This window comes from Sinocyclocheilus anshuiensis, unplaced genomic scaffold (genome assembly GCF_001515605.1).
Source record: "Sinocyclocheilus anshuiensis isolate Anshui unplaced genomic scaffold, SAMN03320099.WGS_v1.1 scaffold11, whole genome shotgun sequence".
In the NCBI taxonomy this organism is placed as follows: domain Eukaryota; kingdom Metazoa; phylum Chordata; class Actinopteri; order Cypriniformes; family Cyprinidae; genus Sinocyclocheilus; species Sinocyclocheilus anshuiensis.
The window spans coordinates 1017687-1038996 of record NW_015551076.1 but is presented as its reverse complement, the minus strand read 5'-3'; the positions used below and the strand labels follow the sequence as shown (position 1 = coordinate 1038996).

At 40.7% G+C, this 21310-nt stretch overlaps 1 protein-coding gene across 1 annotated transcript; it reads left to right on the top strand.

Moving 5' to 3' along the window:
• The first annotated feature begins 2957 nt into the window (after window positions 1-2957).
• LOC107662397 (collagen alpha-1(I) chain-like) lies at window positions 2958-18605 on the top strand. Its single transcript, XM_016452392.1, has 51 exons — window positions 2958-3090; window positions 3621-3717; window positions 5178-5366; window positions 5737-5759; window positions 5968-6003; window positions 6858-6950; window positions 7340-7411; window positions 7781-7825; window positions 8216-8269; window positions 8806-8859; window positions 9177-9230; window positions 9348-9401; window positions 9500-9553; window positions 9640-9684; window positions 9768-9821; window positions 10130-10174; window positions 10258-10311; window positions 10637-10735; window positions 10854-10898; window positions 11048-11146; window positions 11288-11341; window positions 11511-11618; window positions 11702-11755; window positions 11915-12013; window positions 12125-12178; window positions 12390-12488; window positions 12664-12717; window positions 12821-12874; window positions 13135-13188; window positions 13289-13342; window positions 13577-13621; window positions 13735-13833; window positions 13997-14104; window positions 14233-14340; window positions 14444-14497; window positions 14596-14649; window positions 14742-14849; window positions 14992-15045; window positions 15176-15229; window positions 15340-15501; window positions 16305-16412; window positions 16619-16726; window positions 16824-16877; window positions 16979-17086; window positions 17178-17231; window positions 17339-17446; window positions 17526-17579; window positions 17746-17853; window positions 17947-18105; window positions 18228-18418; window positions 18521-18605. The coding sequence occupies exons 2-50, from the start codon at window positions 3636-3638 to the stop codon at window positions 18402-18404; spliced, it is 3819 nt and encodes a 1272-aa protein (XP_016307878.1). The 5' UTR covers window positions 2958-3090; window positions 3621-3635; the 3' UTR covers window positions 18405-18418; window positions 18521-18605.
• The last annotated feature ends 2705 nt before the right edge of the window (window positions 18606-21310 follow it).

Sequence of the window (21310 nt, the reverse complement as noted above, 5' to 3'; positions counted from 1 at the left end):
AAACGTCAGTGTGGGAAAAAAAAGAAAAAAAAAAAAAAAAAAAGCACTTTCTGGAGTGAACTTTTCAATGTATGCCTTCATCTTGCATGAAGAAAAATTACTTTTTAATGGTCTCGGTTTACTGAAAAGTAGCTCCTCGTCCCATACAAACCACTCACTCTGATAGGAAACCAACTAGATCTCATTTAAGATCAATTTTTCGGCCCAATGAAAAGTTCTTCTTCTTCTTCCCTCTATCCTGCTGCCTTTTCCAGGTCACATCTTTAGAAGCTGTCTGTGCTGTGTTGTGCTTGGCTCTTTCTCTGCTTGCAGCTCATGCTGGCTTTGGACAATGTGAGAGCTCCCAGAAGGCTTTGCTCTCCCAGGCTAAACACTAATACTTGGCTTCTTGTGGTTGCATCCATTTTCATAAATTTTCAAGTCACTACTTTGGCCACTGCTGGGTATTTCTTTATTTATAGTTATTTAGACAAATGATAGAGACATGTGAAGACATTTTGCTGCACATTTCTTGGCAACAATTGGCAAATATGCTATATACAGTATTGAATTTGAGATATCTTTAGCATAACACTGACACTGAATTATTTTAATTGCACTTTTTTGTCACAGTGTTGCTCAAGCTGCTGACTGACACTATTACTACAATTTACATTATGAATGGCAATGAAAAGTTTGATTTTGAGCATCAAAGAATGTTTCAAATGTACACAATCTTTAGTCTTCAGAAATCGTCTAACTGAAGTTTGGCTGTACGACTGCAAATTATACGTCTGTTTCTGCGACTTTGGATATTTATAAGTAGATGAATGCGTTTTTGCTGTTTTGTTCAGTAGAAATTGGCAAGCCTTTGCCAGCATTCTTGTTTCATTTCTATGCCTTTCATTTGAAATATGTTTGGTTACTATTTTTGTGAAAATTGTTGGATGGGGGAACAAATTAGAAGCAAAAAATTTCATTTTTGTGGATTTGTAGAAAGGTCAGAGTGTGTGTTGCCAATGATATATGGTGCATTTCACCACAGAAAGTAAAAAAAACATCAAATAAAGATGCATTAAAAACCCTTTCTCTTTCATCTTTTCACTGTTTCCCACAGATATAATTTAGATTTTGTACTTAGCAATCGTGGTGCTGCTAATACAGTTTCATGTTGGCTTTTAATTATTTATAAGTTGCTTTAAACAAAAATATTGTCTAAATGATTAATGTAAATAAAACTATTAGAGTTTATATTTTTTTATATTGTTAAATTGATAAGGAAAAATGCATTATTGTATTTTAATGCAGATATTTATACTCAACTCAACCTTTATTTATTTTAAATGTTATAAATGTTAAATGTAATGTTAATGTCAATGTTATGAATATTAAATGTAATGTTTTAAATGTTAAATGGTAAATGTTTATGTACATAAACATTTAAACACTTGTAAATTTAAGCACATACTATTAACATAGAGTATTAAGCACACACATTCACACACTGAACTGCAAAAAAATCAAAATAAATTCCTCTTGACATACTCTGCACTTGTCAGAATCAAAGTTTCTCATCGGGTTATTAGTTTAAATGTCCATTCCTTTCCATTATGCCTTAAGTCAAATTGCTTGGACCCTTCATTAGTGTGTGAATGGAGCACAAGTGCTTTCATCACGACTGACCCTACGTGCACCTGAAAGCGATGAGGTGGCGTTCTCTCTCTCTCCCTCTCTCTCTCTCCCTCCCTTTCTCTCTAGACTCCTTTCATCTGCATTATTCTGAACGGAGTAAGGAGGCAGACGCAGCTCTTGGATGAGACGCTGCTATGAAGATGAAGAGAGAGGGGGAGAGCGTAAGCTCTGATTGGCCAGCTCCAGAGGTGCGACGTGTCTACGGAAGAGAGATGCAGCCGCTCACAAGCCAAATCACTTTTTATGGCTCGTGCGTGCCGCGTACTAAGGATGTGCACCTTTAAAAGCGTTTTCCGTTTTTATAGTCTGAGCGAGGCCATATTTGTGTTTTTCTCTGTTCTATTAATATTACAATGTGGCTTCTTTCACTGTAACAAAAATAAACCCACTAACATGAAGTTTAATTGCTGCCTTGAAGTTTTAAGTAAATTCAAAATGATGCCACGGTGACAGCCTGCAGTTATAAGTAGTTATATGTAGAATTTAATTATCGATAAGTTGAAACTCGTGAAACTGAAAACCTATGCAATTCAGAGGGCCTATAAATGACAGAAATAATTGTGATAAGATAAAAGTGTGCCCATCCTGAAGGCCTATACGTTTCAGATATTCACCAAACACAACTAGCCTACTTTTTTATAGAACAAATACGAAATATTTGGCTAATAATTAAAAAAAATGCGAATAATAATTATAAACCTAATTTGTCAAAACAATACATAAGCTACATAACTTTTGAACGTTATTTAATACAAAATAGATAGATAGATAGATAGATAGATAGATAGATAGATGTTCAGTAATTGGCTGCAGAAATCCACTAATGAAACATGACCTTCAAAATTTGTTATGGAATATAAAAAAATAAATTAAAAAAACTGAATTCCGTCGGTATACAACGTTTAAAAAAGAAAACGAAACGATAACAAGTTTAGTTCAGAAAGCACTGTGTCGTCCTCATCTCCAAATCCTCATTTGACGAAAGCAAGTCGTTGGGTCGAGAGGTCTTTCCAGAATTCAAGATTGAAACAAACGTCCGGAGATATGCCCACAATACAGGTGGTCACCTTGGCACACAACCTATAGCTTCACCAAAAAGAAGTTTTGAGAGCAAACCCTCACCTTTTTATTAAGAGATCAGGTTTCTTTAGATGTTCGCTCTGACAACGTTGTGAAGACAGCCCCCCTGTCCGGTGAAGGAGGGACGCTATTCTATTAAACGTGAACATGCTTGAGTTATCTGCTGCTCCCGGCGCCTCCCAGAAAGTTTGGGGTATAAAAGCCAGGACCTAGAGTTGGTTTAGGCAGTAGGGAGTTTCTGCTGGGGTCTGGATTGGAGTCACAGAAGACCGGACCCTACCGTGTATGATTGGAGTCTAAAGGAAAAAAAGAACTTCCCTCGCCTCAAAGAGTCTACATGTCTAATATTTAGACATGTTCAGCTTTGTGGATATTCGGTTGGCGCTGTTGCTCAGCGCAGCGGTGCTTTTGGCAAGAGGACAAGGCGAGGATGATCGTAAGTATAACTTTTCTACAATTTTTCAAGCTTTTGCTGAAGGTTAGTGGGTGCAAATGTGAAGCAGTGAGGCTGTAGAGAGAAATTATTCTCAGGACTGAACAAGTTATGCAGGCGTTTTCCTATAGCCTTAAGCATAGATTAGCTATATTTTCCCCTGAAATGGGAGAAGAACTTTTGTTCAGTCTGGATGTGCATTAGACCCACTGGGCCTTTTCACGCTCTGCATACGCGAGCCTTTGGAGACAAGTTGGCACAGGTTTGGAGACTCTCCAACACGAGCAATTTATTATCCTCAACAGCTGCTAAAAGAGAAAAGCAGACACAGAGAGATCAAATAGTCCATAATGTGCTCACTACTTCTTTTAAATGGAAACATTAACTGATAAAAAAGGAAAAAAAAAGAACTTCCCTCGCCTCAAAGAGTCTACATGTCTAATATTTAGACATGTTCAGCTTTGTGGATATTCGGTTGGCGCTGTTGCTCAGCGCAGCGGTGCTTTTGGCAAGAGGACAAGGCGAGGATGATCGTAAGTATCATTTTCTACAACTTTTCAAGCTTTTGCTGGAGGTTAGTGGGTGCAAATGTGAAGCAGTGAGGCTATTCTGTGATGCTGTAGAGATAAATGATTCTCCCGGGACTGAACAAGTTATACAAGCGTTTTCCTGTAGCCTTAAGCATAGATTATGTTTTCCCCTGGAATGGGAGAAGAGAGTTGTTCAGTCTGGATGTGCATTAGACCCACTGGGCCTTTTCACGCTCTGCATGCGCGAGCCTTTGGAGACAAGTTGGCACAGGTTTGGAGACTCTCCTCCACGCGCAATTTGTTATCCTCAACAGCTGCTAAAAGAGAAAATCAGACACAGAGAGCAAATAGTCCATAACGTGCTTAGTACTTCTTTTAAATGGAAAAATGAACTGATATCAAATGTAGAACTTAAAACTTTAAGGGGAAAAGTTCAGATTTAAGTAATTTACTAGTGATATAATTGGCCAGTTGCTTGGTTGCTAAATTGCTTGGTATACAAGCAACTTAGAATAAAATGTGCAATTCCAGCAAAAGAAAAAACAAATATGGATATGGGCGACATCGATTAAAAAAGTTTTCCCCAAACCAAAAAAAGAGCGAGAGTGCGCGATGATCTCATTCTTGGATGAGCATGTTTCCAAACTGGATAGTTAAGTCTGCTAACTAAGTTAAACCCAGACTACTTGATTTCCTGAAAGAAAATCAAGACATGCACCTAGTTTAAATGCAAGGTTTACTTTTAATTAATATTCCAGACCCGTAATTTTTTTTACCTGTTTGAAGGGCTCAAGTATTTCAAGCAGTCTCACAGCGCCACTCGGTGGTTAAATATGCAATGACATCATATTTTGACAATCCCCCCACCCCACCCCATGCCTTTCACTTTTTCCCCGTTATGATGATTGAAAACACATGCGGACCCTGCAGACTTTCCACTGAAGGAAAACGTTAGTCGTTGCCAAGCCGACAGTTTTCAATTACATCATGATGGACGGCCAGCTTCAGCAGACGTGGACGTGGAAATTTTCACTCAAGCTTTTTCCTCTGAATAATGCAATCTGGGCATAACGACACTGCGCCACCTAGGGATGAATTTCAAACCAAACATTTCAAGCAGAAGTGAAGGTGTGCGTTTACTCGAGCCTAATCTGTTCCCACGTCTACGGGAAATGTTTACAAAACAAGATTCTCAAAAGATGGCCTCATTTCAGTAGATAGAACACCAAACCAGTCGCATTTCCCTTGTGAGATTGAAGAGATTTTGACATTATTTATAGACGACAAAAAAGTGCCTTATAAGCATTTCCCACCTTCCGTCACCGATTTAACTTCATGCATACGTCCGTAAACAAGAAACAAACTGACCTACATTAGACATGAGCATCGTGTATTCTATGACATACTTAAATACTATTTCTGCTTTCATGCTCATGCAACTATTTCACTCGTTATTCCCGTAGGCACAGGCGGCAGCTGCACATTGGACGGCCAGGTCTACAATGACAGGGACGTCTGGAAACCAGAGCCATGCCAAATCTGCGTGTGCGACAGCGGCACCGTTATGTGCGACGAGGTGATCTGCGAGGACACAACCGACTGCCCCAACCCAGTGATTCCCCACGACGAGTGCTGCCCTGTCTGCCCAGACGGTACGACGCCTTGATTCTCACGCCCCGTTTTTTCTTAACTTGGGCAAACAGAACCACCCCACATCCCTTCATTTAAAATGTCAGGGAAAATGCATATGGAGCCACAACTTTAACTCCCCATTGGATTTTTAAATGTGATCTTCAAGCTTCTGGCCTTATGGTCACTCACTGGATTAATTTGTGGTTTTGCTCTAGTAGGCCTAAATCAGGTGCAAGGCCTCAAATCTAACTGGGGAAAACCACAGACTCATTTGTTAGGCTGATTGTTATCATTTTAGTGCTAAACGTTTACAAACCAAAAGAGGCATCTGATTATTTTCTATTTTTATATGGTTTTAATTTTTGTTTTAATTTTTCTTCAATTTCATAGAATTCCAGGAGCCCAGTGTTGAGGTAAATGTTGTTTTACCTTTATCGGCTTATATTTCTTAAAATAAGTTTACAGTTCATTGTTTCATAGAAGGATCTTTATAAATGGCCTATATGAATGAGCATACCATACTCAAGGCCTCATTTGAACTTATTTGAAGCTAGTTATTTTGCTACCTTTCTGGGAAAACAAATCCTTATAAACGCTTTTGTGTTCATTATTCTCTCTTAGGGACCAAGAGGTCCTGCTGGTGATAAGGGTGAAAGGGTAGGTTTCTATTTCCCTATTTTTATGCATCTGTGTATTGCTTAATAAAGGGTTTTGTTTAGTTGCTGAACATCTTGAAGTTCTTGGAGAACAAAAAAACATACATCTAAATCAGCAGTCATTACATCTGCATAAAAGTTTACGTTATTTTCCTTATAGGTTACTTATAAATTAGTTTTTATAGCTTACCTGATTTTTAGTTGGATTTCTTGATTTTTATATTTGTGTGTGTGTGTGTGTGTGTATATATATATATATATATATATATATATATACATATACTTTTCATTATATATATTAATCATAACATATTAAATATGTTAAATATGTATTATTAAATTAAATAGAATTATACATATATTCATATATATTTTGTTATATATATACACACACACAGAGAGAGAGACAAATGTAAATTGAGGCAAAACTCATAAGTACTAAAACAAATGTAATAAAACAGAAAGTTCAGCAGCATTACTGACATGCATTAATTCTGACATGTTTTCATAACAAAAAAAATTACAAAAATATTACTTGCTACATGCACATGCTGCTGGATTATTTTGTCTTATTTTATGGTATTTGTGGTGCTTTGAACACTTGTGATGTGAGAGATGTTTTAGTCTGTATTTAATATAAAAAGACAACAGAATTATATATCAGCCCACCACTTTGCGCTAATTATACCGCTACAAAAAACTGACCTATAGATGTGGTGCATCATTTTGAACTTTGAACATTTTGTAAAGGCTTTGATGTGAACTGCTCTGAGTGTACAAACCTGTCTGTACCATAGTGTTGCATCTGCCTCATTCACTTAAATCCTAATTTTCCTTTCCCTTGATCTCAAACAGGGTCCTCCTGGCCCTCCCGGCAATGACGGAATCCCTGGACAGCCTGGTCTTCCTGGGCCCCCAGGCCCCCCTGGACCTCCTGGCCTTGGTGGAGTAAGTATCTCACCCTAAAGAGGGAAAATACTAGTTTTCTCCAACAGATAGGTGAAAGGTGTGACTTAGAAGTGCCTTTAGGCCAAGTGCAAAATTTCAGGATTTGTTCTAGGCCATAATTTGAAATCAGATCACATTTAAAAGACCTTTAGGTCACAGGGCTGACACATTTCAGCACCATTTAAGTGGACAGCACCCTCAGGGCAATAGCCACAGATGCACTCAGGCATGCAAAGCTTGTGATTAAGCTCAAGATAAGCCTGAGCATGAGATAAGTTCAGTTAAGTTTCTTCCTGTCCTATGCTGAGATGAGCAGAGATTTTTCTGAGGGCCTCTCCTCTCATCTTTTGACTGACAAGGTCTTTGCTTTTCTCCTTGTCCCTCCACAGAACTTTTCTCCTCAGATGTCTGGTGGATTTGATGAGAAATCCGGAGGAGCAATGGCCGTCCCAGGCCCCATGGTAAAAATGAACATGCTAACATACACATGCCTATACATGCATGCACATACAGTACACATGCGTCCTGCAAATCTCTGAGTGATGCAAATATAAGTTCAATAGATGCATATACACTTCTTTGTCTCTCTATATAATCACCGTTCAGCTCTTTATTAACAGACAGCATCATATCAGCTGCTGAACTACAACCACATGCTTAGTATATTTTTAATCTATGGCATACAGGCATATGAAGGTCTGTAGCATGTAGCTTTAAACAAAATGTCCCATGAATACATATATATATATATATATATATATATATATATATATATCAGTTACTACTTTGTCAGGCTAACTTACAGTATCTCCTTTGTCTCTTTTTTACAGGGACCTATGGGCCCCCGTGGACCCCCTGGACCTCCTGGATCTGCTGTGAGTACTCCCTAACAGAAAACTTAACACATATTTTAAACCAGCTGCATATTGTATTTTTAGCTTATTTTAGCTTAAATAAAGCTAAAAACAAGATAATATTTTAAGACAAATATACACCATGCAGTTGGAGATAAATATACACAGTACAGTTGTAGCATTTTTCTTAAAACCCATTTTCAAAAATGTATTATTTTCAAATTCATGACTGATTTTATGACTGCTATTTGCAACCCGGGAAAATCAGAATAGATTCATTTTAATTAGATCCACCCAGGAAGTCAAAATGAGCTACTACCTATTTCCTCAAGGCTTATTTTAACATTTAATAGCACTGTGTTCCTCAGGTTTGTGCCTCTTATAATTTGTGCCCTTTGTCCTCCTCTACAGGGACCCCAAGGATTCACTGGTCCCCCTGGTGAGTCTGGTGAGGCTGGTTCTCCTGTGAGTATCTAAACAAATCACCTCTGCACTCATCAACTCAAACACACAGCTTTTTCTTAGCAAATAGCATAAATAACAAAAAACCTGATTGAATGTCCTCTACTGACTTTTTAAGAAGAGTTAGCAGTTAAACCCTAGAAATCTGAGGTAATTGTACCTGCTTACATGTACCCAAATTAATATTACTCTCACATACTTACATATGTGAATCCAGTTTGACTCATTTGGGTCAAATGAGGTCAAAAGGGTACAGGGTTCATGAATCTTCAGCAACCTAGATTTTTTTTTTCCCACTGAGTGGATGCATGACATCCAGTCTGTGCATATGTATAACAGAGGTCTCTTACTGGCAAGCAAAAAGTCATTTTAGTCGATATTTCACTTTTTTTTTCTTCTGGATAATTCACACCGCCAAAGTGTGACTCACTCATCACTCATTTATGTGTTTCACAATGTGAAACACATAAATACACTCACATGGACACAAATGTTTTTTCCTAACCTAGATTTTTTTTTCTGCTGCTTTCCTGGTTTAGGGTCCAATGGGTCCCCGTGGTTCAGCTGGTCCCCCTGGAAAGAACGGAGAGGATGTAAGTTATCTACACAACCACAACATTTTAGTTTAAGAAGATATAAGGAGCTTTTAAAAGACAAAAACTTCATTAGTTTATGCAGTTTACTTAAATTATAGTGCTGTAAAATGCTTCAACTAAGATTTCAGGAAACCAAGCATTGTATTTATCAACGTCAAACAGAAACGGATAAAGAGACATTGGGAAACAGTGACAGTGAAATAGCAAACATTTCTCATAATTAATTCTAAAAAGACTTTAGGGTTTAAACAATGCCTCATTCTTTTCATTCAGTTTGTTTCTCTTTTCTCATCTGTTTTTCTCTGACTCTGTAGGGTGAGTCTGGCAAACCCGGTCGCCCTGGTGAGCGCGGACCCTCTGGCGCACAGGTGAGTGTTGCCAAAAGGACTCTTAACAGGATTTCTTATAATTGCATTCTGTTAGTTAGTAGCATTGTAGTGTATGAGAAAGGGAATTGGCTGTAACATCTTTCTCATTCTATCTAGGGTGCTCGTGGATTCCCCGGAACCCCTGGACTTCCAGGCATCAAGGGACACAGAGTGAGTTCTCTAGATCTAGGAAGTGATTCCTCTTGCTTGATGAATATCAACTTATGTCCACATTACTCAAATCTTTATGTGCATCCTCTGCACCTCAGGGATTCAGCGGTCTAGATGGAGCTAAGGGAGATACTGGCCCTGCTGGACCTAAGGTGAAATCAGAATTAAAATCAATATCACACTTTAAACCTGAAGTTCAAAGTAAGCAGACCACTTAACATGCTGCTTTACCCATTAGGGTGAGCCTGGTGCCCCTGGTGAGAACGGAACTCCTGGAGCTATGGTAAGAAATTTCATGAATTTCATCCTATTTTCAACATCTACTGTACATTTGTAGTTCTTTTCTAATGTAACACTGTTTCCCAGGGTCCTCGTGGTCTGCCTGGCGAGAGAGGCCGCTCTGGTCCTCCTGGTGCTGCTGTAAGTAACCTTATAAGCATAAACTTTACTAATGTTGTAATATATGACTTATGTCGCAGTATTATATGTTATTTTTAGATGTGACTGTGTACTTTGCAAACAAAGGACAGACATGTATATTGAGCATTTCATGATAACTTAACATCATTCTAGAAAGACGTACTGCGCTTTTTGAATCATTTTAAATGGGTTGAGATCATCCCTCAAACATAAAACACAGCATTTGCCTAAATCCTGTCCTCTGCAGTGCACAGATTAATATTAATAATGAATAAGTTCCAAGTAATAATGATTTCTCAATTTTTCAGGGTGCTCGTGGTAACGATGGTGCCGCCGGAGCTGCTGGTCCTCCTGTAAGTAGCCTTTTTTTTTTTTAAATATGAGTAAAAAGGATAACTTAAGCTAACTATAATTTATTTTCTCTCTCTATTTTTAGGGCCCAACTGGCCCTGCTGGTCCCCCAGGATTCCCTGGTGGCCCTGGATCTAAGGTAAAAAAAAATACTCTCATTTGTTCACATGATTACACGTTCAAATTCCAAATCAAACCAAACAGGAGCTAGAGTACCACAAGGTGGTACTGTAATTGGGCTGATGGAGCCAGATGTTCTTGGCAGCTGTCAGTCACCTCAATTATGTAGGCCAATAATTAATGCCTAGTAAATGTGTTAGTAGGTCAAAGCTGACAAACAAACTTCTCCTCTAGCATCATAGAAATACACAACACTGCATTTACATTGAGGGTTGAGATGACACTTGTGGCACTTCATAGGTGTTATGTTGACCCATCTCACTCTTACACTTTGCTTTCTCCAGGGAGAGGTTGGTGCTCAGGGAACTCGTGGTGCAGAGGGACCCCAGGGAGCCCGTGGTGAGCCTGGTAATCCTGGACCTGCTGGTGCTGCTGGACCCGCTGTGAGTGAATCTTTTTATATATTAAATTATCTAAATGTTTTAATCTTAAGTCTTAAATTTCAATTATTTGCACACTTCAGTTGACCACCTTGTCCATTTTGCATTCCTTCTGCTGTAGGGTAACAATGGAGCTGATGGTGCCCCTGGTCTTAAGGGTGCTCCTGTAAGTATTGTCTTAATCTTTATAAACAAATGCTCTTCTTCTTGATAAAAGTTCATATTTAGGTCAAAATATTTCCTCTTCCTGAATTAGAACATTGGTGTTAGTAAATTAACAGCCACATATTTGTTTCTCTCTGCTGCCACCTGCAGGGCGCTCCTGGTATTGCTGGTGCTCCTGGTTTCCCTGGACCACGTGGTCCTTCTGGGGCTGCTGGAGCTGCTGGTGCCCCTGGCCCTAAGGGTAACACTGTAAGTGTCCATTTCTTCTCAGATCATGAGCTACATTTTTTACACAAAATATGAATTATTTTACACATTTATTTTTTTTGTTTTTTTAAAGAAAAGGCCATTCTGCCTATTTCTTCTTGACTATTTTTGTTCGTTTTACAGGGTGAGTTCGGTGCCTCTGGTGCCAAAGGAGAGGCTGGTGCTAAGGGAGAGGCTGTAAGTATAAACTTCACTTATCAATCTTATCATGCAAATTTTGGTAAAACGTTCTACAGCTTTGCAAAAAAAAAATCATTGCCCTAGTACTGATTTTTCATAAAGCAACTCTGCTGTTGACTTTTACAATCATTTCTAACTATCTTCTATTTCTTGTGTGCTTACCCAGGGTGCCCAAGGAGTTCAGGGTCCCCCTGGCCCCCCTGGTGAGGAAGGCAAGAGAGGAGCTCGTGGTGAGCCCGGTTCTGCCGGTGTCCGCGGATCCCCTGGTGAACGTGTATGTACCCACATCAAACCTCTCAGTTTGTAAGAACCTTAAAAGTGGCCCTGACCATAACAGTTGCACACCTTTTTGTGCAGGGTGCTCCTGGTGCTCGTGGTTTCCCTGGTGCTGATGGATCTTCAGGTCCTAAGGTGAGTCTACAAAAGATATAAAACATCCTTTTTAAGTTTGCAATTAAGCAGAAAATTTGTGCAAAATCTGTTTAGGGTATTATCGTATTCATACACCATATTTCACCAATGGTAAATAGTGATCATGATAAATGCAACACTCCCTGATCTTAATAACAGGGTGCCACTGGTGAGCGTGGAGGCCCTGGAGTTGTTGGACCTAAGGGTGCCACTGGTGAGCCTGGTCGCAATGGTGAACCTGGTATGCCAGGATCCAAGGTGAGAATGCTGATATCAGCAGGAATGCTATACGTCGTTTGGTTGTATTGTTTGTGTGTTAATGTGCCAGTGAGTACTGTTTGACCCCCTCTATCTTCATTTTCATAACAGGGTATGACTGGTAGCCCTGGCAGCCCTGGACCTGATGGAAAGACCGGATCTTCTGTGAGTGCCCACACAATTCTCCATAATGTCACAACAAACCATCAGCTCCACATTCACTCTATTCCCATACTGTACAAAATAATATCCATGAAAACTCTTGCTGAGATGTTTAATTACAGCACAGTCAAAAATGCACACACTGCATACCCAGAGATTCATACAGGGTGGGTAAGGATCAAACTCACAGGTCTTGTTGTTTCATTTTTGACAGGGTGCTCCTGGACAAGATGGCCGCCCTGGACCACCTGGCCCCGTTGGAGCCAGAGGACAGCCTGGTGTCATGGGATTCCCTGGACCTAAGGGTGCTGCTGTGAGTGATCCTTATTCTCTTTAAAAAGTCAATATGCTCACTGTATAGCCAAACTGCAGACAATCAGGCCTTGATAGTTTCTTTTCTATGTATAAGAAACTTTTGAGGTCAGATTCAATGTGTAATTGTTACTAAACACTTTCTAAATTTGATGTTTACTTCTGCCCCTGTACAGGGTGAGGCTGGCAAACCCGGTGAGAGAGGTGTGATGGGTGCTATTGGTGCCACTGTAAGTAGCTATAGCCTTTGTTTTCAACACCACAGTCAAGCTTGTTTGGTTCATAGTGTTGAAGTACGTTGCTTATTCTATTGTGTTTTGTATTGAACTATAGGGCGCTCCCGGTAAGGATGGTGATGTTGGTGCCCCTGGTGCCTCTGGACCTGCTGTAAGTAGCACTTCAGTATCCCATGAGGCATTTGCCATATGGTTTCTTGTCATTTAATGTTATTTGAGTCTCATTTAAAACAGCGGTCCTGCTAATCCATCATACAAACAGTTTCAAAATGTTTATATATTGGCCAGCATTAAAATACATCTTCAGCTTCAATCTACTACATTATAAGAATGCTCTCTATAACATTGAAATATAGTTACTCTAATGAACCACTTTGGCTATAGTGTCTCATGATATTTTTTTATGAATAGGGGCCTGCAGGTGAGAGAGGTGAACAGGGACCTGCTGGTCCTCCTGGATTCCAGGTGAGTGAGTTTCTCATCTTACTCAACCCAAAGCACAATATTTTTGTTATAGGCATTGACATTGGTGTGCTCATCTCTTTGTTGTGCATCTGAATGACAGGGTCTGCCAGGACCTCAGGGTGCTACTGGTGAGCCTGGCAAATCTGGTGAGCAGGTAAGTTGCTAGCCAGTGTGTTGATATGAAACTGCTGTTTATTTTGTATAAACTTAAGGCTGTGAACTTTTCTTATTTTATAAAATAATTAGAGGGGATTTATGGGGATCAATGCTTGCAAGGACACTTACTTTTTGGGCTATGGGCGACAGTAATTAAGTCCCTCAGAAACCCTCATTAGAAATAAAAGGCCAGGTGATACAATACTAATTTGCCTTCTTTGGCGTATTACAGGGTCTTCCTGGAGAGGCTGGAGCTTCTGGACCTGCTGGATCCAGAGTGAGTATCTACAGCATGATCGCCAAATGGCACATAGTCCATAAAGCTGACTGTAGTTCTAGATATATTAGATGGACAAGAACTGAAGGTATCTCTCTGTACTTTCTACCCAGGGCGACAGAGGATTCCCTGGTGAGCGTGGTGCCCCTGGCTCTGCTGGTCCTGCTGGTGCCCGTGGTTCTCCAGGTGCAGCTGGTAACGATGGTGCCAAGGTGAGTCTCACCTGTCCTTGATGTTATACCACACATTTACAGCGATTGGCTAAGCAAAATCTGAAGGATACTCTTCAATGTGAATCAAACTCCTGAAGTGTACGATAGCACTGTACCGATGAATATGTATTAACATTAAGATGACCTTTTCTGGCTTCCTTAGGGTGATGCTGGTGCCCCAGGTGCCCCTGGTGCTCAGGGTCCTCCCGGACTTCAAGGAATGCCTGGTGATCGTGGTGCTGCTGGTCTGCCAGGTCTTAAGGGTGACAGAGTGAGTACTAATGACGCACTTTTCTGAACTTTCATGACAAAAAAAAAATCAGTACTAATGCACAGCAAACTGAGCAACTGAACTGAATAGCGCAAACTCTCAAAACTCATGATAATCTCTTATCCCAGGGTGACCAAGGTGCCAAGGGTGTTGATGGTGCCCTTGGTAAAGATGGCATCCGAGGTATGACCGGACCAATTGGACCTCCTGGACCTGCTGGAGCTCCTGGTGACAAGGTGAGTGTCTTTTGAGCTAGATTCCATATATCCATAATGTATCCATCTCACAAAGTTGAAGAACATATTCAACCATGGTTCTATCATTTGTATTTTAACATAGGGAGAGACTGGTGCTCCTGGACTTGTTGGACCTAATGGTGCCCGTGGACCACCTGTAAGCATAATGCTTGACTTTTAGATAGACACATATGCTACATAAAATTGACCATTAAAATGATTTGATAGCATCACCTTTTCTCCAATTACAAATAGGGTGAGCGTGGAGAGACTGGTCCTTCTGGACCCGCTGGATTTGCTGGACCTCCTGTGAGTAACAAACTCTAGTATATATATCCTTATAAAATGATTAACTATTACAGGCCAGTTCTTATTTCAAACATCTCATTTCTGTCCAACAGGGTGCCGATGGTCTGCCTGGTGCTAAGGGAGAGTCTGGAGACAATGGTGCAAAGGGTGACGCTGGTGCTCCAGGACCTGCCGGAGCGACTGGTGCCCCCGGACCTCAGGTGTGATCATCTTCTGAGATAATCTTCTCACCCAAAACAGACTTGTGTTCTTTTAGGTTTATAACATTTGACCCACGTAGTCATAGTTTGTTTACTAATGTTGACACGCACATTATTAAGCAAAATGATTTGTGCTATACAGGGTCCTGTTGGTGCTACTGGACCCAAGGGTGCCCGTGGTGCTGCTGGTCCTCCAGTGAGTATGACTTCCTTAATTTGATATTTTTGGGTGTTCTGTTTGTACTTGCCACAATTAAAAATTACATTAAGACACTTGTAAATGACATATTACAATTGAGCTAATCCATTTTTACATTTTTGTTAAGGGTGCTACTGGCTTCCCTGGTGCTGCTGGCCGAGTTGGACCTCCCGGCCCTGCTGTAAGAATCTCTACAACACTGATATAGATAGTACTAATTAATACATCAAAGTAGTAACAGTGATCCTCTTCCGTAATTAACAATGGTTCTCTAATTGCTTCTTGTATTAGGGAAACGCTGGACCCCCAGGACCTTCTGGAGTCCCTGGTAAAGAGGGCCAGAAAGGTAACCGTGGTGAGACTGGACCTGCTGGGCGCACTGGTGAAGTTGGTGCTGCTGGACCACCTGGTGCCCCTGGTGAGAAAGGAAATCCTGGAGCTGAGGGTCCTTCCGTAAGTCTTTCCTGCCAATCAATAACATCATTGCTTTATCTTCTGGCCTTGTCAAATACATGACCATAACCAGAGTATTTAGGAATCAATTGCAGTGTCTTGCAAAATTATTAGGATGTCTTAGCCAGTTCTCTCAAATCCTCACGCTGGCAGTGTTATATATGCACAACATATTGCCTTTGGTCTCATCTGACCACAAAATCTTTTCCAACATCGCAACTGGCCAAATGCGATGCCTGTTGGCAAACTGCAGACATGCTTTACTATAGTTCTTTTTGCATAGTGATCAGTAAACTCTGTATCTCCTTATTACTGGCCTCTCAGTTTCTTCTTCACAAGTCATCCGCACCAAAAAAGACAAGATGGTTTAAAAAAGATTTGGATATTTGTATTCTTTTCTTAATTTATGGATTTGTTTTGTTTTATGTGCTTTAGTCTTAATTTTCATAGTTATCTTACATCCAATTTATAACTTGAATAATTGTTCTTCAACTGTGAGTTTTCTGTCTACCACGAGTGGTAGTTATTTAATTGATTATTGGTAGAGTCCAATTCTAAGACCACTGTGTGCTTGTTAGCACAACTGGTTGTCATAGTTCATTCTCTGCTAGAGGGAAATACGATTCATCCTCTGTCTTCCTGTCCATGTCTGATGTCCATGCTAGTATAGATTGGTAGATATTTAGCTGTAACAATTTCTAGTTATAAAAACACACACTGTCTAATAAAGGCATAAGTAAATACAGACATTGTCTGTGATGTACCTCCTATTTAAAATCACTAATATTCCACTAATCTTACAGGGCTCTGCTGGTATCCCTGGACCTCAAGGTATTGGTGGTCAGCGTGGTATTGTTGGTCTCCCTGGCCAGAGAGGCGAGCGTGGTTTCCCTGGTCTCCCCGGCCCATCTGTGAGTATTCTGGCTCCCTTGTTTTACTTTCTCTGATGTCTCAATTGAACACAAGAACTCCTCCACAGCACACAAATATCTCATGTACTTCTATACAATCATGGGCTATGTTTGTTTTATTCAGCCAGTATCTACTTTCAAGTGTTTATCTTGATGGATCTTAAGCATCAGTCAGCTTTCATTATTGTCTTCATCATGCCATTTAGGGAGAGCCTGGCAAACAAGGACCATCTGGTCCCTCTGGTGAGCGTGGACCTCCTGGACCCATGGGACCCCCTGGATTGGCTGGATCTCCTGGTGAGCCTGGTCGTGAGGTGAGGATGTACACCTATATAACAATACTTACCTACATAAATGAAACCATAAATATCATCCTGCCGTGTTGACATTATGTAATTTGCTTTACATTAGGGTACTCCAGGTAATGAGGGCTCTGCTGGACGTGATGGTGCTTCTGGCCCCAAGGTGAGCTGCAGTGTTCATAGTTTCCCATACAAGTCAAACCCCTCCCATCTCACATTAGGCTTTGTGACTGAGATTGTGTCCCTGTTGTGCTCCCAACATAGGGTGACCGTGGTGAGACTGGCACTGCTGGCACCCCCGGTGCTCCTGGACCTTCTGGTTCTCCTGGACCCATTGGCCCTGCTGGAAAGACTGGTGATCGTGGAGAGTCTGTAAGTGTCCCATCTCTAATAAGGAAATGAACTGTTGATGGCTTAAAAAGCATGGGAGTATTGTAACTCATCTGTTTTTTCTTCTTCTTAGGGTCCTGCTGGTCCTGCCGGTGCTGCTGGCCCTGCTGGTCCCCGTGGACCCGCTGTAAGTCCCGACTCAAACCGCAAAAGAATTGCATAACCAGAGTCTATGTGTAGCTCCATCTGTGATACACACTGTATTGTCATCTGAGGTGTAATGTCTTTATCCAGGGACCCTCTGGAGCTCGTGGAGACAAGGGTGAGACTGGTGAGGCTGGTGAGAGAGGCATGAAGGGACACAGAGGATTTACAGGAATGCAGGGACCCCCAGGACCTCCTGTAAGTGACTCTATAAATCTCGAATATAATATCTGTAGCTTGAATACTGTTTTTAATTTTTTTTTATTCTTGTCCCTAGGGACCCTCTGGAGAGCCTGGACCTGCTGGATCTTCTGGAGCCGCTGGACCTAGAGTATGTATTATTATTATAGTAATTATTATAACATACATTTTGCTGCATATTTGTACTTCCATCATTTCTCTGCTTTGATCAAGAATTTGAAGCATATACACAGTGGCCTGAGTGTTTCGGAGATCATTCTGATTGGTTTTGGATGTTTCTGTTTTTGTATTAATAGGGCCCTGCTGGATCTGCTGGAGCCACTGGTAAGGATGGTATGAGCGGACTTCCTGGACCCATTGGACCTCCTGGACCCCGTGGTCGCAGTGGAGAAATTGGACCCTCTGTGGGTGATTCTTTCCTTTTCTACATCACAGTGAACCCAGAAAACCAAATATACACTTTAACCCCTCCATATTTGGTTTACTCTGTGGTATAGGGACCTCCTGGACCTCCCGGACTCCCTGGACCTCCTGGACCCTCTGGTGGTGGATTTGATATCGGCTTCATTGCCCAGCCACAGGAGAAGGCCCCTGATCCCTTCCGCTCATACCGTGCCGACGATGCCAATGTGATGCGCACCCAGACTGGAAGAGCGGTACGTTCCCTTTCTCCATTGCATGACAATTCTAAATTCCTAAATTCGAAAGTAATTTTACATTTCTCACCCTGCATTGCCATGCCTAGATTAATCCCATTCCTCTCAAAAATAAAACACAGGCGAGTACTGGATTGACCCTGACCAGGGCTGCAACCAGGATGCCATCAAGGTCTACTGCAACATGGAAACTGGTGAGACCTGCGTCTACCCAGCTGAGTCCTCCATTCCCAAGAAGAACTGGTACACAAGCAAGAACATCAAGGAGAAGAAGCACGTCTGGTTCGGAGAGGCCATGACCGATGGCTTCCAGGTGAGGATGTCAACTAGGCCAAAAAGTATAACATGTTTTGTCCCCATATGTCTGTTTATTATATTTGCTGATTTTCTCGTGCTTTCCTCTCAAAACCTACAGTTCGAGTATGGCAGCGAGGGCTCTAAGCCTGAGGATGTCAACATTCAGCTCACCTTCCTGCGCCTCATGTCCACTGAGGCCTCCCAGAATATCACATACCACTGCAAGAACAGCATTGCATACATGGACCAGGCTTCTGGCAACCTGAAGAAGGCTCTTCTGCTGCAGGGCTCCAACGAGATCGAGATCAGAGCAGAGGGCAACAGCCGCTTCACATACAGTGTCACTGAGGATGGTTGCACGGTGAGTTCTCCATCTTTATCTTTTCTTGATGTGACCATCACACAGTCTTAATACAACAACAGTACAGTTCATTTGAATGTGGGAGCTAAAACAAGATAAACTGTTAAAATTACAGTTAATATCAAAGCATGACTTCAATGTGATTATTCATTTAGCAGTAGCTTGTATCTGAATTAACTTCCATATGAGAATAAAAGCAGAAAGGTATTAATTCAAGGGAAAAAGGCGATTACTAATTTATCAACATAAATGTTTGCTATTATAGCAACGTAAGTAATGGTTTTGTATAGGCTCTAATTCTATCCCTGTTTTCCTTCTTTACATCTCTTCAGTCGCACACCGGTGCGTGGGGCAAGACAGTCATCGACTACAAAACAACAAAAACATCCCGTCTGCCTATTATTGACATCGCCCCTATGGACATTGGTGCACCTAATCAGGAATTTGGCATTGAAGTTGGCCCAGTCTGCTTCTTGTAAAAAAGAAATCTGGACTTGAGATTGTTTGTGTGCGTGTGTGTTTTTTTTCTAGCAATCATCTCTCTAAAATCTTTTCTATGCATTAAAATCAAACCCTAGAATTCAATTTGGCTGTCCAAATGGTCCACTTGCTTAGACCTGCGCTTCAGAAGACAGTGGTTGTGTGTTATCAGGCTTTTTTTGGACCACTATTTTGTCACCACCCACACTGAGGATACCTTAGAAGACTCATTTGTTTCACTGGCAACAAGAAAATAATATATACTTATAAAGTGTAAAATCCCCCTGGAGTTTAAAGAAACATCATTGATGCAAGTGACTTTTTTTTCAACCACTGAGGAAGGACAATGAAAGAGCAAAACCAAATGCTTTGTACCATGTTCAGGTGTTAAATAAATCTGTAAAATGACATTTAAGTGTCTTTGTGTTATACCCATTAGGACTACCGGGTGCGGAATGCCAACGTTCCTCTCAAGAGTCACACAAAGTACATCTAGTAGAGACAGGGGTTCAACTTTGTTTTGATGTCTTATGGCTACCTCAAAAAAGAAACCTGCAATTCCCAGTGTTGACCAACACCAGGTCAGGATTTTACTTGGCAGAAGTATGGTTAAAGGATCAAGTGACAGCTGTAAAGGTGCTATTTCCTCATGAGGTCCTGTCAGCAAGAAATTCTAGAGTTTTGCTTTTTCTAAAAGTAATGTATTGTTCGTTGCTTTTGCTCACAGGGCCTTTGGTGCTAAAGAAATCCTAATATCTTGCTGCCCAGTTGTAACAGACGCCTCTTTTTCTGAAGTGTAAGCTAAGAGCCAGACAGCAGAGCTTTTGTTAAGAAGCAGTACTGTAGCTGTGATGCACGCAGTCTTTTCAAGTGTAGAATAAGCAGGTGGAGTCTGATTTTATTTTCCAAACACTTTTGACACTTTTTGGTTGTTGCCTTTTGGTTTCTTTACAAAACATCCCCCCAATGTTGTCCAGTTGCTTCCAGCTATATCCCCACATCTTTCCCATCCTTCAGAATTTTTGTTTTCACCCAGGTTTTTTTTTTTTAAGTGTAAAACAGGCAATCAAATAGAAAAGTCCTAAAATTATGAGAGAAGAACACAATAGGGGGGTTAAAACAAGAGGATCTGTACCTATTTTGTATATGTATAATAATTTGAGATGTTTTTAATTATTTTGAATGCTGAAATAAAGCATGTTAAGTGGTCGACCTTATGTTTGTCAGAAGTGATCTTGACTCATCCCTGACTGCCCAATGGACTTGAATGAAGCACAGCTGGCACCTGTTACAGTTGTTTTGACTAAAAGGAAAGATTAAAGAAAATCTCAGAAATGTCTGATACTTTTTGGTGTTTTTTTTTTCATGCTGTTGTTACAAAAGTAGTTTTTTATACCACTAAGCAAACTCTACTGAACAAGGCATCCTTTGAGCAAAGTAATTTAAAGTTAGCATATGTTAGGAAAAACTGCATGTTCTGAAGCTTGCGTGTACTAACCTGGTGCAGCCTTGAGGTACTTGCAATGACAAAAAAAAGTCTTTAAATCGTTGCACTCCCAGATGATGTGCATAATATTCCACTGATAATCCAAATGATCCATTGGTGAATGTCCAGATCAAGACTCATTGTGTTGGTTGATGCTCCAAACTCCACATCTGTTGAAATCATTGGTCATCCGAGCTGTCAAGGATAGTATAATCTGCAAGCAGACAATTCCTTTGACTTGAACGCTGAGAGAAGTGTTGCTGTGAACGTATTTGTTTTTAAATTTTTAAAATTATTTAAAAGCATTACTTTTTTTGTGGAGCTTCAACTAAGGAGAACCACTCTTTTGCTGCAGTGTGCACTCAAATACTAAAGGTGGTAGGTGGTGAAGGTGGTAGTCCTGTAGGACACAACAGGGCCATTGTATCTCGTAAGGTATGCAGAGGCTTCCGTAGTGGGAGGCTTGAATATCTGAACTGCTAACTGAATCCATGCACTCACTTTCACTTTAAAACACTGAAATTCTTTGGGGAAGGGGAAAACTTTGCAAACCAAAATAAAGTGAAACAGTGGGCTTTATT

Excerpts from the sequence above, each read along its gene's own strand:
- LOC107662397 (XM_016452392.1), top strand. The coding sequence starts at position 3,636 with ATGTTCAGCTTTGTGGATATTCGGTTGGCGCTGTTGCTCAGCGCAGCG. Across the intron at positions 14,498-14,595 it reads ATGGTGCCCGTGGACCACCT|GGTGAGCGTGGAGAGACTGG; the intron begins GTAAGCATAATG and ends AATTACAAATAG. Across the intron at positions 14,650-14,741 it reads CTGGATTTGCTGGACCTCCT|GGTGCCGATGGTCTGCCTGG; the intron begins GTGAGTAACAAA and ends TCTGTCCAACAG.